The sequence below is a fragment of the Hemitrygon akajei genome, chromosome 5, assembly GCF_048418815.1.
Source record: "Hemitrygon akajei chromosome 5, sHemAka1.3, whole genome shotgun sequence".
NCBI classification, from domain to species: Eukaryota; Metazoa; Chordata; class Chondrichthyes; order Myliobatiformes; family Dasyatidae; genus Hemitrygon; species Hemitrygon akajei.
The window spans coordinates 136,602,013-136,617,022 of NC_133128.1; the positions used below are offsets into that span (position 1 = coordinate 136,602,013).

At 43.7% G+C, this 15,010-nt stretch overlaps 1 protein-coding gene across 1 annotated transcript in view; it reads right to left on the reverse strand.

Moving 5' to 3' along the window:
• parp12a (poly (ADP-ribose) polymerase family, member 12a) overlaps positions 1–15,010 on the reverse strand; it is a 95,284-nt gene that overhangs the window by 56,335 nt on the left and 23,939 nt on the right. Inside the window, exon 2 of the mRNA XM_073046592.1 lies at positions 7,736–7,871. Within this exon, the coding sequence (XP_072902693.1) occupies positions 7,736–7,871 (136 nt within the window). The remainder of the gene's footprint in view (positions 1–7,735; positions 7,872–15,010) is intronic.

A 15,010-nucleotide genomic window follows, 5' to 3' on the forward strand; every position in this document is an offset into this window, starting at 1 on the left:
GATTCTGACTGTATGCTGCACTTTAATGTAATGTAGTTATTGTAGTTTTACCTTTGCAAGTATTCACGATGTAAATGTGATATCTAGAAGGAAACAAACACTGTACCAATCTTGTATTGTTTTATCAACAGTTTTCATCATACGTTAATGTGAAAAGTGAACAGTAAATGGTTAATCTTACTGCGACCTTGTTTTCATTGACTACGGTTTAACTCGACGTTTAGTTCGGCGTTCCGTTACACCCGAGCGAGAACGTTACAGTGACACTATTTTGATTGTGCACAAAGATTTGCATACAAACTGAGATTTCTGAACGATGAAGAGCAATTTGTGCTGTTAGAAATCACTGTTTTTTAAAAATACTTTTTATAAGATGAATTCATGTAAGACTAAAGTTGCAAGCTAATCATTTGTACTTTTTAACAAACTAGTGTATTTTTCACAGTAGGTGGTGGTTCGTTATGGCTTACTGGCAGGAAGCGGTATTGTAGTTAAACTAACAGGTCATCACCTTTCTCATTTTTCATTGGCTGAGTATTAGCATATTACCCACGTGATGTAATTGTGCAATCATTGATTGGTTTAGTTTATCCACGGAATTTTTCTTATCTCAACTATAAAGGTGATGGATTTTTCTCAGAGGCACCGTATTTTTATCTTCCCATTCTTTGCTGTTCATTCACTTCGGCTTTGTTTCTCAGCTCCTTGTTTAGTTTGCCGAGTATTGGCGTCATTCAATGTCTGCAGTGAGATGCTGATGATGTTCTATAGGTCAGTTGTTGAGAGCGCCCTCTTCTTTGTGGTGGCGTGTTGGGGAGGAAGCATTAAGAAGAAGGACGCCTCACGTCTTAATAAGCTGATAAGGAAGGCTGGCTCTGTCGTGGGCAAAGTACTGGAGAGTTTAACATCGGTAGCTGAGCGAAGGGCGCTGAGTAGGCTACGGTCAATTATGGAAAACCCTGAACATCCTCTACATAGCACCATCCAGAGACAGAGAAGCAGTTTCAGCGACAGGTTACTGTCGATGCAATGCTCCTCAGACAGGATGAAGAGGTCAATACTCCCCAATGCCATTAGGCTTTACAATTCAACTGCCAGGACTTAAGAACTTTTTTTTTTTAAAGCTATTATTAATGCTTTTTGAGTTAGTGATTTAGATGCATATCATATTATTACTGAGTTAAGTATTGTATGTAAGGAGTTTTTGCTACAACAAGTGTATGGGACATTGGAAAAAATGTTGAATTTCCCCATGGGGATGAATAAAGTATCTATCTATCTATCTATCTATCTATCTATTCGTATGTTTGTTTGTACTTTAAAATAAATGATAGTTAAAATTAAATCTGCTTGCCAGTTTTGACTGCTGGAAAATAAACATGGATTCAAAAGAGCCAATCAAAAATTAAACTTTCTACTGAAAAGAGAACTAGACGTTGCATGTCAGATATTTGAACACATTGGATCAGGTTTCATTTTTTTTTGTTTTCACTGCTTTCATATGCAGATTAAGTATATAAAGTTATCTGATATTTATGAAGGTCTATCTGATTGCAAGCTGAAGTCCTAGATATTTATAAGACTGCCATAAAGAATTGCTTTGATATGTAAATGCCCTGACCCTAGACAATCTGCTGAATGTACTGAGACAGTTTTTAGAGTATCAGTGGATGAGTACACCTGATGAAGTAATTAGAGTTTCCATTCGAGTAACATAGATTAATCTCAATGTACCTTTCAGGCAAATTCCAAGTTTGCTGGATCCTACCCATTATTACTTGTAAAAACAGTGCCATAGGTTGTGAAAGGGCAGATACTATACCAAGGTAAACTTTGTAAGGATAGCTGAATACTGTCTAACCTGCTGTGCTTGACCTCACCGCAACACAGTTCTCACACAACAGTAATCCTTCACAAGTTAACACCAGAAGCATGTTGATCTTTTTATTCTCTTATGTTGTTGACATACTGTAAGCTACCTTAGAAGTCCCTAGGTGTTTATACAGAAGATGAGCATCTTTAAAAGCAAAAGTAAGAGAGTTTCAGGAGTATTGAGTCCTGGGTGGACCAACAACAGTGCAGGATTTTGTAAACTCACCCTACTTACAAGTGGACTACAGGACACCAGTAGACTGGTCAGAAAAGTTGGGACTCCCATAGCATAAAAATGGGACACTACATCGTGTCCATATTTATAAGGTAGGATTCCTCAAGAAGAAGGAGAGCCAGAGGGATGCTTTCTGGTTGCTGTCAACTATAGTAAGGCAGCAGCTCGAGATAATCTCACGGAAGGAGAAAGAGGTAGAAAGTTTGAGAAATGAGGTGAAATGATAAACCAGCAATGTGTTATCATGGAGGAGGTTACCTGGGCAGGGAGTTAGAGGATTAGAGCACAGAAATGGCCTGTTGACTAGTGAAAGTGCAGCAGGTAGAGGTGGCCCACAGGGCTACTGGCAACTGGATCCCATTTAGGGCTGACGAGGCAACCCAGGATGTACGATAGGGAAATTTGGTTATACAATGAGGTTGAAGAAAGGTTAGAAGAGAGCCTCAGCTTTCCCTCTCTGTGAGTGCAGCCAAGCCACTGCAAACCTGACCAGTGGTCCCAGACCCAGCAAGGAGGCCGCTGGCCCCTAGGCCCTCCAGCCTCCATGGAGGAAGATGAGGAAGGGCAGCAGGCAGGGGGAGAGGGACCTAGGGACAATGACACAATGGTTCTCACCAGGATGACGGCCATCAGGGAGTTCTCCACGAAGGAACTGGCGGAGCTGGGAGACCGTCAAAGGCAGAAGCCAGGGGGACCTCTGCCCACGTGGTTGCTGAGGATCTGGGATGCGGGGAATGCTGGAGTGAGTCTATCCGACAGGGAGATGGGTGTCCTAGAGGGCCTGTCCTCCCACCACATGTTCAACATGCACCAGCCACTTCTCATGGGGATGAGGAATTGCCAAGGGGCAGTGATAGTGACTATTTAAGGTCAGGTATTCATCACTCTCTGGGTGGGATCTGCAGCCCCAGGAGGAGCGGAGTACTGTGCAGGAAGGAACCAAGTCCTTCGTCAGTGGGCTCTAGTCACAGGGATCTATTCTAACAGTGGCATCATAGGTTAACTTCAACCATGCTGGGCTGTTTAGTTAAAGCAGCAGGTCACGATCTAAAGGGAATGGTGCTGCCATTATTGGGACCAACATCGGGGGGCACTGTAGCCACCGTCATCAAACTATTAGTGGGATTAGAGTACTTGGAGAAAGGTCCCTGTAGTCAGGTGCACAAATTAGGTAAGCAATCTGCAGTGGAGGGCCCCACGTGATCCGTAAGGAAGTATTTTTGGCATTGGTCGGAGCTGAAGGAACAGCTAAGTGGGATTCCCTCTCTGCCTTGTGCAGGGAGAACTGCCAGAAGAAAACAGGTGAGGAGGCCACAAAAGGAGAAAAGTCATTTTCCAAGCTCTCTCCCGATAAGGACTCCTTCTGCCCTCCACAGGATTCCTCGCATTCCGCTTAGAGTTACCCACATCTCTTGCTGGAGGCTCTGAAAAAAGGTACTGGTGGATCTTCAGCGACGACAGGGGCGAGGCGATGGGTAGCGCCTTCCCACTCCACCCCCATTTTGCCTGCACCCACCCCCCCTAGAGTAAAGTGTAAATGTTTTGAGTTTGAATAATGTTGTGAGGTGTGGGAGGGGAAAGAGGGGGAAAGGGGAGAGAGGGGGAAAGAAAAGTCTGTCACATGTTTGTTAAATTTGTATCAGAAGGGTGTTTGAATTAATCCTATGCTTCAGCAGAAAAGGTGACCGATCGAAGTACTTCTCTACTCCAGTGAAGTGAATTTCCAGAAGCTCTTATCGTTTAAAAGGTCTGTGTTATTAAGCAGCTATGTGAATGTGTTAATGTATCAGGGACCCTCACCTAGTCATTTTTACCCCCTTCCGTCTTTGGAAAACGTGCTAAAGTTTTCCACCTTGGAAATAATCTGTTCTAAATTTTGCAGTTACTTGTGAAGTCTCTGAAGGAAGGAAAGTACAAGATTGGATTAAATTTGTTTTTGGAGGGAGGTGAGTCTGGCATTCTGTTCCACATCCCCTACTACCCACAGGCGGTAGGGCTGACTGAACGCTGGAATGGGTTGTTGAAGCATCAGGCAAAGCTGCTGACCCCTAACCACACCCTCCAGGATCGGCTGTGTGTGCTGCAGCAAGTGGTGGGTCACCTGAGTTCCCAGCCATAAAGTCTGGGCGAGTCCCTGATGCCCCAGCGTTGAGCAGAGTCGGACCCTCCAAAACCAGAGGAGCTCAGGGAAGGTTTGGGTGCAGCAATCACAGGGGCTACCAGGACGTTTACTGCAGTGCACATTCCAGGAAATACAGTAGGCAGTGGGGAGTGTTACTGGGGGAAATGGGAATGGCATGCCTAAGCTGATTGTGGACCAGGAAGGGTAAGGTGAAGGAACACGTACCAATCCTCACAGAGGGATCAGAAGTGGAGAGAGTGAGCGGCTTCAAGTTCCTGGGTGTCAAGATCTCTGGGGATCTAACCTGGTCCCAGCATACAGAAGACAAGACAGCGGCTATACTTTATTAGGAGTTTGAAGTGATTTGGCATGTCAACAAATACACTCAAAAACTTCTATGGATGTACCGTGGAGAGCATTCTGACAGGCTGCATCACTGTCTGGTATGGAGGGACTACTGCACAGGACCGAAAGAAGCTGCAGAAGGTTGTAGATCTAGTCAGCTCCATCTTGAGAACTAGCCTACAAAGTATCCAGGACATCTTCAGGGAGCGGTGTCTCAGAAAGGCAGCTTCCATTATTAAAGACCTCCAGCACCCAGGGCATGTCCTTTTCTCACTGTTACCATCACAGAAGCCTAAAGGCACACATTTAGCGATTCAGGAACAGCTTCTTCCCGTCTGCCATCCGATTCCTGAATGGACTTTAAAGCTTTGGACACTACCTCACTTTTTTAAAGATACAGTATTTCTGTTTTTGCACACTTTTTAATAATCTATTCAATATACATAATTGATTTACTTGTTTATTATGTTTTATTTTATTTATTATTATTTTTTTCTCTCTCTGCTAGATCATGTATTGCACTGAACTGCTGCTAAGTTAACAAACTTCACGGCTGTAACGAAATCCAATTTCCCTCGGGATCAATAAAGTACGTCTGTCTGTCTGTCTGTCATATACTGGTGATAATAAACCCGATTCTGATTCTGAAGTACCCAGTGACTAACCATGAGGGACAGAGTGTGTGTCTCCCTACATTATAGAAGGTCAAAGTGGTGGATTCTTACGGCAGTGATGATGACAGCAGTTGGTGTGAGATCCTACAACACATTCCTACAGATGGCAAACGAACCTGCAAACCACACCAGTGCTTTGGATTGTTGGGTCTGCATGAGGGCCCCATCACGCTACAGCAGGAGTGCCACCAATACCGATCCTCTTTAACGACAAACAGGACAGTTGGAGGAACTTGCTTCTCGGTATTGCATTCTGTCGTGGGGTAAGCTGGCAGGGAGTAGACCATTCCAGCCCACCTCGCCCTATTGTCTGGGACGGGCCTTAAATAACCTGAGTTTCAGTAACCCCTGGTGGAGAAGTGTTTTAAGGACTGGTACTTCCCTACGTATGATTTGTCTAATCCCGAGGTTCCAATTCGGAGAGTAGTCAGTCTGCCAACATGGAAACGGAAGGAGTGTTGGTGCAAGAGGTACAATGAGCAGTGAGTGTGAGTGGGAGCAGTATCCTGGGATGGCTGTGTTCACACCTAATGGTGTCATGAGGGTGGGCGCTCCTGGGACGCTGAAGAGTACACACTAGATATACGACTCCTGCGTGTACCTGTGGCTTCCCACGGGATGGTACGGATGCCGCTATCCAGGGTACACAGTACGGTACATACACCATTTCAATAACCGGATCATGCACCCTACCCATGAGGGCAGCCAGCAAGAGGTGTATCACAGCGGCAGAAAGGTTCTGGATGACGGCCTTTCCCCCGAATGGCACGGCCAGGCTGTCCCAGGAACTGGCCAATGAAATGGTCACAGCTCTCAAGCACGCGTGCTAACCCGAGCGTCAGCTGAAGTGATGGCTATTCAGGCGGTTTCCCTGTGCAATCTCACAGAGAAGGATGGCATCTGTCAGTGATTGGTCAGGAGTGCTGCACCGACATCCCCAGCAAATCTGGGACCATCACTCACCTGGTTGATCACAGCCGACAGTCCGTGGATAAGATTTAGGAGGTTCCATAGCCATTATGCTCAGGGGAAAGATGTTGGCTTTTTGGGGCATTGGGAGGCTGGTGTACTTTATAGTAACCAGTGGGTTGATAATCCCGGGTATTATTGTGTTATTGTTTGTGTGAAGTAAAGTGAGGCATCCGTAGGGGTTATACTAGCCCGCGGGCCGAACGAAACAGCCTTGTGGCTTTTGGGGGGGGGGGGGGGGGGGACTGTTGCAGTAAGTATCTGAACTTACCTGCTCATCGAAAGCCATTACCCCGTTGGAGACGAGAACTGGCCCATGTAAGGAGCATCACAGCCCCGCCCACTAGCATCCATTAGCATGTCATGGTGTCGGTAGGGTTTAAAGTTAGCGCAAGGTAACCATGGGGTCTCTTTTGCTCTCAGGTCACCGGGGACCAGGTAGATGAGAGTGCCGTGGAAACGGTGAACAGTGGGGGTATGCTGTAGTGCAGGAAACCCGGCCACATACTTTAAATCGGTATTTGCCTCTGTGTGTACGTTTATTGTCGGTTTTGTCCTACTACTTCGTGCACTCAGTTTAGATAAGTAGCTGTAACCAAGATTCGTATGAAGGATTTACTGAATGTTCGTTATCTGTTTTGTCTTGTAAATAAAATCTTTGCTGAGTGTTAATGTCTTGGCCCCATTCACTGAGGCCGCGAACCTGATTTCCCGCAACACCTGCCAAACCTCTGACTGCCCCCATCAGGAAGGTCAAGTGCAGAAGGAGTGTCCGATCAGCACCACCAGAGGGCTCCTCTCCCGAGTGCATACTGCTTGACTTGGAGATATGTCTGTTCCTTCATTGTTGTTGTGTCTAAATCCTGGAACTCCCAATGCAACAACACTGTGGAAATGTCCCAATCAGAAGGACTGTAGTAGTTAAATCCAGCAGTTTATCACCATAATCTCAAAAGCAACTGGGGTGGGGGGGGGAAGGACGGAGTTGGCAACACATGCTATTTTTGACCAGAAGCAGATAAATGAATAAATAATGTGATGAAACTTTCCATGGGGTTTCACAAGTGTGAGAGCAAGCAGAATCTTCACACTGAATCAGATGCTGAAATAGTTAACCAAATGTTCCCCCACCCTCCTCGCCCCAGAGATTTTGAGGTTGGTTGACAGGAGAGGAAGAAAGGCTGAGAGAGGATGTTCCAGTATATCTGGCCTAGAAACCTGAGGTTAAGGAGCAGAGATAAAGAATGACCAAGAAGATAAAACTGGAGATTGCAGAGATCTGAGATCTATCAGGCTGGAGGTGATGACAGAGTAAAGAATACAGAAAAAAGAGAAAATACACTCTGGAGAGCTAACAGACAAGGAACCTGGGGCTAAATTAAGCCCAAGTAAGCCTTTCAACATTCATTAGATCACACGTCACGGTCTGCCTCCTCGGCTCATGCATCGGGAGTTAAGACGACTCTGGAGTGCAATGGTAATACATCAATGGAACCGGAGGCGTGACAAAGCTCCTACCTCAGGCAACAGGGATGAATCATTCTGTAGCAGAATCTGGCGCAATTCCAGCTCTTTCAGATGGTGAAGTTTGTGAGCACGCAGTACAGCGGAGTTGTGGCGAGAATGGATGTCGTGTGAGAAATTGCAGCTATTTCTGTAAAGGAAAGCAAAGAATCAGCCAAGAAAATTTTAAATATGTCTTGCAGTGTACATTTACACAAAAAAAATTGGAGGCAGCTGTTTGGTTGAGGGAGTTCTCTTCAAGAGATGAGACTTTTTATCCCTAAGATTCAGTTTACGAAAGTCATCAGTCACCATCGGTGAAGAGGGCATCCTTAAGCTCGGGAGTAGTTGACCAAACCAAGAACTACAGAAGTCTTTGAATTTAAGTGATATCATGTGCCTAACATGAGAATATAAGGAAAAAATAATAAGAGGAGACCAATTGTCCTTTTGAGCTTATATCATCATTCAGTGTAGTCAAGGATAATCTAATCTTGGCCTCAAAAGTACTTTCCTCCTGTTTCACCTGCCCTTAACTCCCTTACAGGTTAAATGCCTGTCAGTCTTTGCCTTAGATATATTCAATGACTGTATCTCCACAGCTTTCTCGTGTGGAGAATTTTTTTTAAGTTGTGATTGACAGACAGGTTCCTCCCCATCTCCATCTGAAACGGGAACCCCCTTATTTTATGCACCTTTTGAAAAAAAGTTCAAAGTAAATTTATTATCAAAGTACATATATGTCACCATATACAGCCCTGAAATTCTTTTTTCTTGTGGGCATTCACAGTAAATCCAAGAAACACAACACAGTCAATGAAAGGCTGCTCCCAACAGGATGGACAAGCAACCAGTGTGCAAAAGACAACAAACTGTGTAAATACAAAAAGAAAAATAATAATAATAATGATAGATAAATAAGCAAAAAATATTGTGAACATGAAATGAAGTCTTTGAAAATGAGTCCACAGGTTCAGGAATTGGGCAAGTGAAATTATCCCCTCTGGTTCAAGAGCCTAATGGTTGAAGGGTAATAACTTTTCCTGAACCTGGTGGTGTGGGTCCTGAGGCTCCTGTACCTTCTTCCTGATGGCAGCAGCAATAGGAGACCATGGTCTGGATGGTGGGAATTCTTGATGATGCTTTCCAGTGAAAGATGTGCTCAGCGGTGGAGAAGCTTTGGCTGTGATGGACTGGGCTGTATTCAGTCCTTTCTGAAGGATATTCAGTTCAAAAGAATTAGTGTTTCCATACCGAGCCGTGGTGCAACCAGTCGATACACTCACCATCACACCTCTATAAAGTTTGTCAAAGTTTTAGACGGTATGCCGAATCTTTGCAAACCTCAAGAAAGCAGAGGTGCTGCCATGCTTTGTTCATAATGGCACTTGTGTGCTGGACCCTAGGCAGATCCTCCGAAGGATCTACACCAAGGAATTTCAAGTTGTTGAAACTCTCCATCTCTGATCCCCAAATGAGGACTGGCTCACAGACCTCCTTTTGCTCCTCTTTAAGTCAATAATAAGCTCCTTGGTCTTGTGGGCGTTGAATGAGAGGATATCGTTGTGACACCACTCAGTGAGATTTTCTACTTCCCTTCTATAGTATATGCTGATTAGTCTCCACCTTTGAATTGAAGGGACCAGGTATGCCACTGCCCACCCTGACAGTCTCCAATGCACTTGAATTTACAGTCACCTTCAAGCATGCAAGATCAGTCTTCTGAAGAGTGAATCCACGGAAAGCATTGGGCCTAGATGGTGTCACGGCCACATCCTTAGATCCTGTGCGGATCAGCTGGCAGGGGCATTTGGAGACATTTTTAACTTATCCCTGCTTCAGGCTGTGGTCCTCTCCTACTTTAATACCATTATCATTTCAATACCCAAGAAAAACAAGAAAATGTGCTTTCATAATGACTGCCCACTGGCTGCAACATCCACATCATGAAGTACTTCGAGGCTGGAGCATCAACTCTAGACTATCTTGACCTTTGCCCACTCACTTAATCTATCTATCTCTCTCTGCAGACTCTCTAAATCCTTTGTACAATTTGCTTTCACACTGAATTTGGTGTCATCAGCAAACTTACATATGCTACACTCTGTCCCCTCTTCCAAATCATTCATGTGTATCATGAAAGTTGCTGATCCAGCACTAATACCTGTAGCATTCTGCTCTCCACTGACTGCCAACCAGTAAAACACCCGTTTATTCCAATTTGTTAGTACTATGTTAAAAGCCAATATCCCTAAATCAGAAGGTCCAAATTTTAAAGAAGAAGCCTCTCTCTCCACACCACCTATGTTGTCCATTAGGGCTTTAAAGAAGAAGTCTCTCGCTCTCCATTCCTCCTCCCCTAGATGCTGTCTGGCCTGCTGAGTTCTGCCAGCATTTTGTGTTTTTATCCCTAAATCAGCATCACCAAGGAAAAGTCATAGAATTGTAAATAAAGTAGTTTCAGATCATTCTGCCCATCAAGTCCATGCTGAACTACTTAAACTGCCGACTCCTATTGACCTGCACCTGGACCACAGCCCTCCGTGCCCCTAACATCCATGTAACTATCCAAACTTCATTTAAAAGTTTAAAATAGAGCTTGCATGCACCATGTGTTGGCAGTAGGTTTCACACTCTCACAACCCTCTGAGTGAAGAACATGACCATCATGTCCACCTTAAACCTTTCACCCTTAACCCATGACTTCTAGTTGTAGTCCCACCAACCTTAGTGGAAAAAGCCTGCTTGCATTTTCCCTATATATACACTCTCAATATAATCTTGTCTACCTCTATCAAATCTCCCCTCAATCTTCAATGTTGCAATGAATAAAATCATAATCTATTCAATCTTTCCTTATAACTCAAGTCCTCCAGGCCCAGCAACATCCTTGTAAATTTTCTCTGCACTCTTTCAACCTTAATTACATCTTGCCTGTAGGTAGATGATCAAAACTGCACACCAAATTAGGCCTCACCAACATCTTATACAACTTCAACATATCATCCCAACTACCGCACTCAATACTTTGAATTTATGAAGGCCAATGTGCTAAAAGTTTTCTTTACGACCCTATCTACCTGTGCCATCACTTTCAATGAACCAAGGACCTCTATTCCCAAATCCCTCTGTTCTACCACACTCTTCAGTGCCCCGACATTCACAGTGTAAGACCTACCCTGGTTGGTCCTACCAAAGTGCAATGCCTCACACTTGTCTACATTAAATTCCATCTGTCATTTTTCCAGCTGGTCCAGATCCCTCTGTGATGTCTGACAGTCTTTATTGCTGTCCACAGCACACCCAATCTTGGTGTCATCCGCAAATTTGTTGCTCCAGTGTTACAAGGTAACAGGTTCATGGGTTTGGTCAGTGAGACAGAAGACATGATTATGAATAAGCATATTAAAATATTTATTTACAGAAAACACTAAAAGATTCAGCCTGTTATGTGCCAGCAGCAATAGACCACAGACTCAGTTTTTAATGTTAAACAGCTATAATTCAGTAACTACCCAGAATTCAGACAATTAAACAAATTACTCCCCTAAATAAAAATTAACAGTGCTATGCATTTGTAGCTCACAAACAGTGTCAGGTTTGGGAACAGTTCTTCTTAAATCTTACTCAAACACAGTCCCAGAAATGTCAATCCAGATGATTCCAGAAACCCACAGAAACAGGTGAGGGAAAGGCACACTAAGGTGACATGAGGCGGCGATCAGGGAAAATTCCAGAGGATTCACGCTGGGAAAACACGATAGCAGTCACAGCAGATTCCAGACGTTGAGTAGCATTCCAAATCCACCGAAGGATTATCACAAGGCGACAGTCACAGGATATTCCTTAACACAAGTGGTCGCCACCTAACACACCCAGATCCATGTATGAATTAACAAAAAGTGGTCGCCACAGGAATACTCCAGAAATCCAGGTATGGATCATGTAAAGTGACAGTCACATATCCAATATGCACTGTGTGCCGCTAATTATCACAATCCTCTGGACATGGAGGATTAGACTCGTCCGCTGCTGTAGCAAATTCTTCAACAATCTCCACCCAGCTCGCTCTCTTGGTGGTACTTGCAGTCCGCTGTTCCTTCTCTGCCGAATGTTCCAGAATCCTGTCCACATTTTATAATGACGTCATTCACCCGCCTCATCCAGGCGCTTAAAATGACACTCACCATAAAAAAAATGCTGTCATGTAACACCTCCCCCCAAGAAGGGAAAATTTTGATCTGTAAGAGCAAAATTTTAACTACAAACTACAATATGTGAAACAATACATATACAATTACTATACAGCACACTACAGAATAATAACATATTGCAGAAGCATAAACAAATAGCAACTTCTATTCCCTATCTAAGTACATTGCAAGCTTAACACCTAGAAAGGCAATTGGCAGTTATATTATCCCTGCCTTTAATGTGAGTCATCATGAGATCATACTCTTGTAAAAATCAAGCTCCAATTCAACAACCTTCTATTTTTGATTTTCACCTTACTCAAGAACACCAATGGATTATGATCTGTATACACAACAAGTGGTTTCTGAGCTGTGCAAACATAAACATCAAAATTCTGCAAAGCCAAAATAAGTGATAGTAATCCTTTCTCTATGGTGGAATAATTTTTTTGGTGCTTATTGAATTTCTTTGAACAGTAGGCCACAGGATGGTCAGCATCATCATAATCAGCCCTTTAGTAACACTGTTCCTGCAGCTTCATCACTGGCATCCACAGCTATGGAAAATGGCTTTGCAAAGTCAGGCGACCTGAGCACAGCTTGGTGACATAAGATCGCTTTCAATTTATCAAATAACGCCTCCTGGCAAGGCTCTGTCCAAACAAATTGTTCACCCTTCTGCAGGATATTAGTCAATGAGAGGGCAATATCAGCAAAGTTCCTACAGAACTTGCAATAATATCCGACCATTCCCAAGAATCTTCTAAGAGCCTTCTTACCAGTTGGAATGGGAACCTCAGAAGTTGCCTGAACTCTTGCCTGAACAGGAACCAACCTGCCCTGACCTACAACATAACCAAGATAGGCCACAGTGGCATGGCCAAATTCACTCTTAGCTAAGTTAACTGTAAGGTTAGCCTTTGAGAGCCTGTCAAACAGCTTTTCCACTGCAGAGACATGGGCTTCCCGGGTGTCATTTCCTGTGACCAAGTCATCAATATAGGTGTCTGTGTGTTCTAACCCTTGAATTACAGAATTAATCATCTTCTGGAATGTTCCTACAGCATTTTTCATTCTAAATGGCAGAACGTTGTATTCATACAACCCAGAAGGCGTCAGAAATGCAGAGATTCTCTACCTTTATCCATTAATGGAACACACCAATACCCTTTTAACAGATTGATTTTTGTAAGAAACTTAGCTTTTCCAACCTTATCTACACAATCATCCACTCTGGGGATTGGATAAGCATCTGTTTTTGTTATAGCATTCACCTTTCTGTAATCAGTGCAAAACCTGATACTACCAACTGGTTAGGCACCATGACACAAGGTGAGCTCCAATCCGAAGTAGAATGCCTAATAATACCATTTTCTAACATATACTCAATTTCTCGATCAGCAAATTTACATTTTCCAACATTCATGCGACACGGATGCTGTTTCATAGGTCTAGCATCACCAACATCTGCATCATGTGAGGCCACTGTTGTTCTTTTTGGAACATCAGGGAACAAATCCCGAAATTTCATGATCAATTGCTTCATTTGCTGCTCCGGCTGTAAATGAGCCAGCTTTTCATCAAGGTTTTCCAAAATAGTGGAATTTGGCAATCTAGCCAGAAGAATGTTTAGTTTAAAATGGGCCTCAGAAGGATCGTCCATTTAGTCACAGAGCCCAGATTCCTTCCGATTCACAGCAACCACCACGGCTGCAGTCAGCCTTTCATAATATGGTTTAAGCATGTTTATGTGACAGAAATGTGTTGGTCTCCTATTTGGTGTTTTGACTACATAATCTACATTATTGACCGTGGACACAATTTCACAGGGACCATGGAATCTGGCCTGCAGAGGATTTGTCTGCACAGGGAAAAGAACGAGTCCCTTACCTCCTGGCTTAAATGTCCTAACTCTGGCTTTCTTATCATACCAGGTTTTCATTCTACTCTGAGCAGATGTTGAATTCTCCCTAGCTAGGTGGCAAGCCCTCTGCAATCTGCCCTTGAATTTTAAAACATAGTCCAACAAATTTAAGCGCAGGTCATTGTTGGTACACTGCTCTCCTAACAATGCCAAAGGACCTCGAACCTGGTGCCCAAACACAAGCTCAAAGGGGCTAAAGCCTAGGGACTTCTGCACAGACTCCCTTACTGCAAATAAAAGCAAGTGAACTCCCTCATCCCACTCCTTCTCATTTTCAAAACAGAATGTCCTAATCATGGTTTTGAGAGTATAATGAAATCTTTCTAAGGCCCCTTGGGATTCTGGATGGTATGCAGAAGACGTAATTTGTTTGGCCCCCAGTTCGTAAATTACCTGCTGGAATAATCCTAACATAAACTTACTTCCTTGATTGGACTGGATTTCTTTAGGCAAACCAAATAGAGTGAAAAATTTTATGAGAGCCTTTGACAGTGTTGGAGCTTTGATATTCATGAGAGGTACTGCTTATAGAACATAGAACAGTACAGCACAGTACAGGCCCTTTAGCCCACAATGTTGTGCCGACCCTCAAACCCTGCCTCCCATATAACCCTCTACCTTAAATTCTTCCATATACCTGTCCAGTAGTCTCTTAAACTGTATCTGCCTCCACCACTGACTCAGGCAGTGCATTCCACGCACCAACCACTCTCTGAGTGAAAAACCTTCCTCTAATATCCCCCTTAAACTTCCCTCCTCTTACCTTAAAGCCATGTCCTCTTGTACTGAGCAGTGGTGCCCTGGGGAAGAGGTGCTGGCTGTCCACTCTGTCTATTCCTCTGAATATCTTATACACCTCTATCATGTCTCCTCTCATCCTCCTTCTCTCCAAAGAGTAAAGCCCTAGCTCCCTTAATGCTTCCAGAAATCTAGATGTACACATGATAGTTAGCAAATACTGATAGCCAGCCCTGATCTTTGGCAATGGGCCAACACAATCCACAATAACTTTAGAAAAGGGTTCACCAAATGCAGGAATAGGCTGCAACAGAGCCACTGGGGTGACCCGATTAGGTTTAACCACAACTTGACAAGTCTGGCAAAATGACACAATATCTTTCCTTAATCCAAGCCAGAAAAATTATTTCAAAACCCTATTCGTAGTTTTATTCA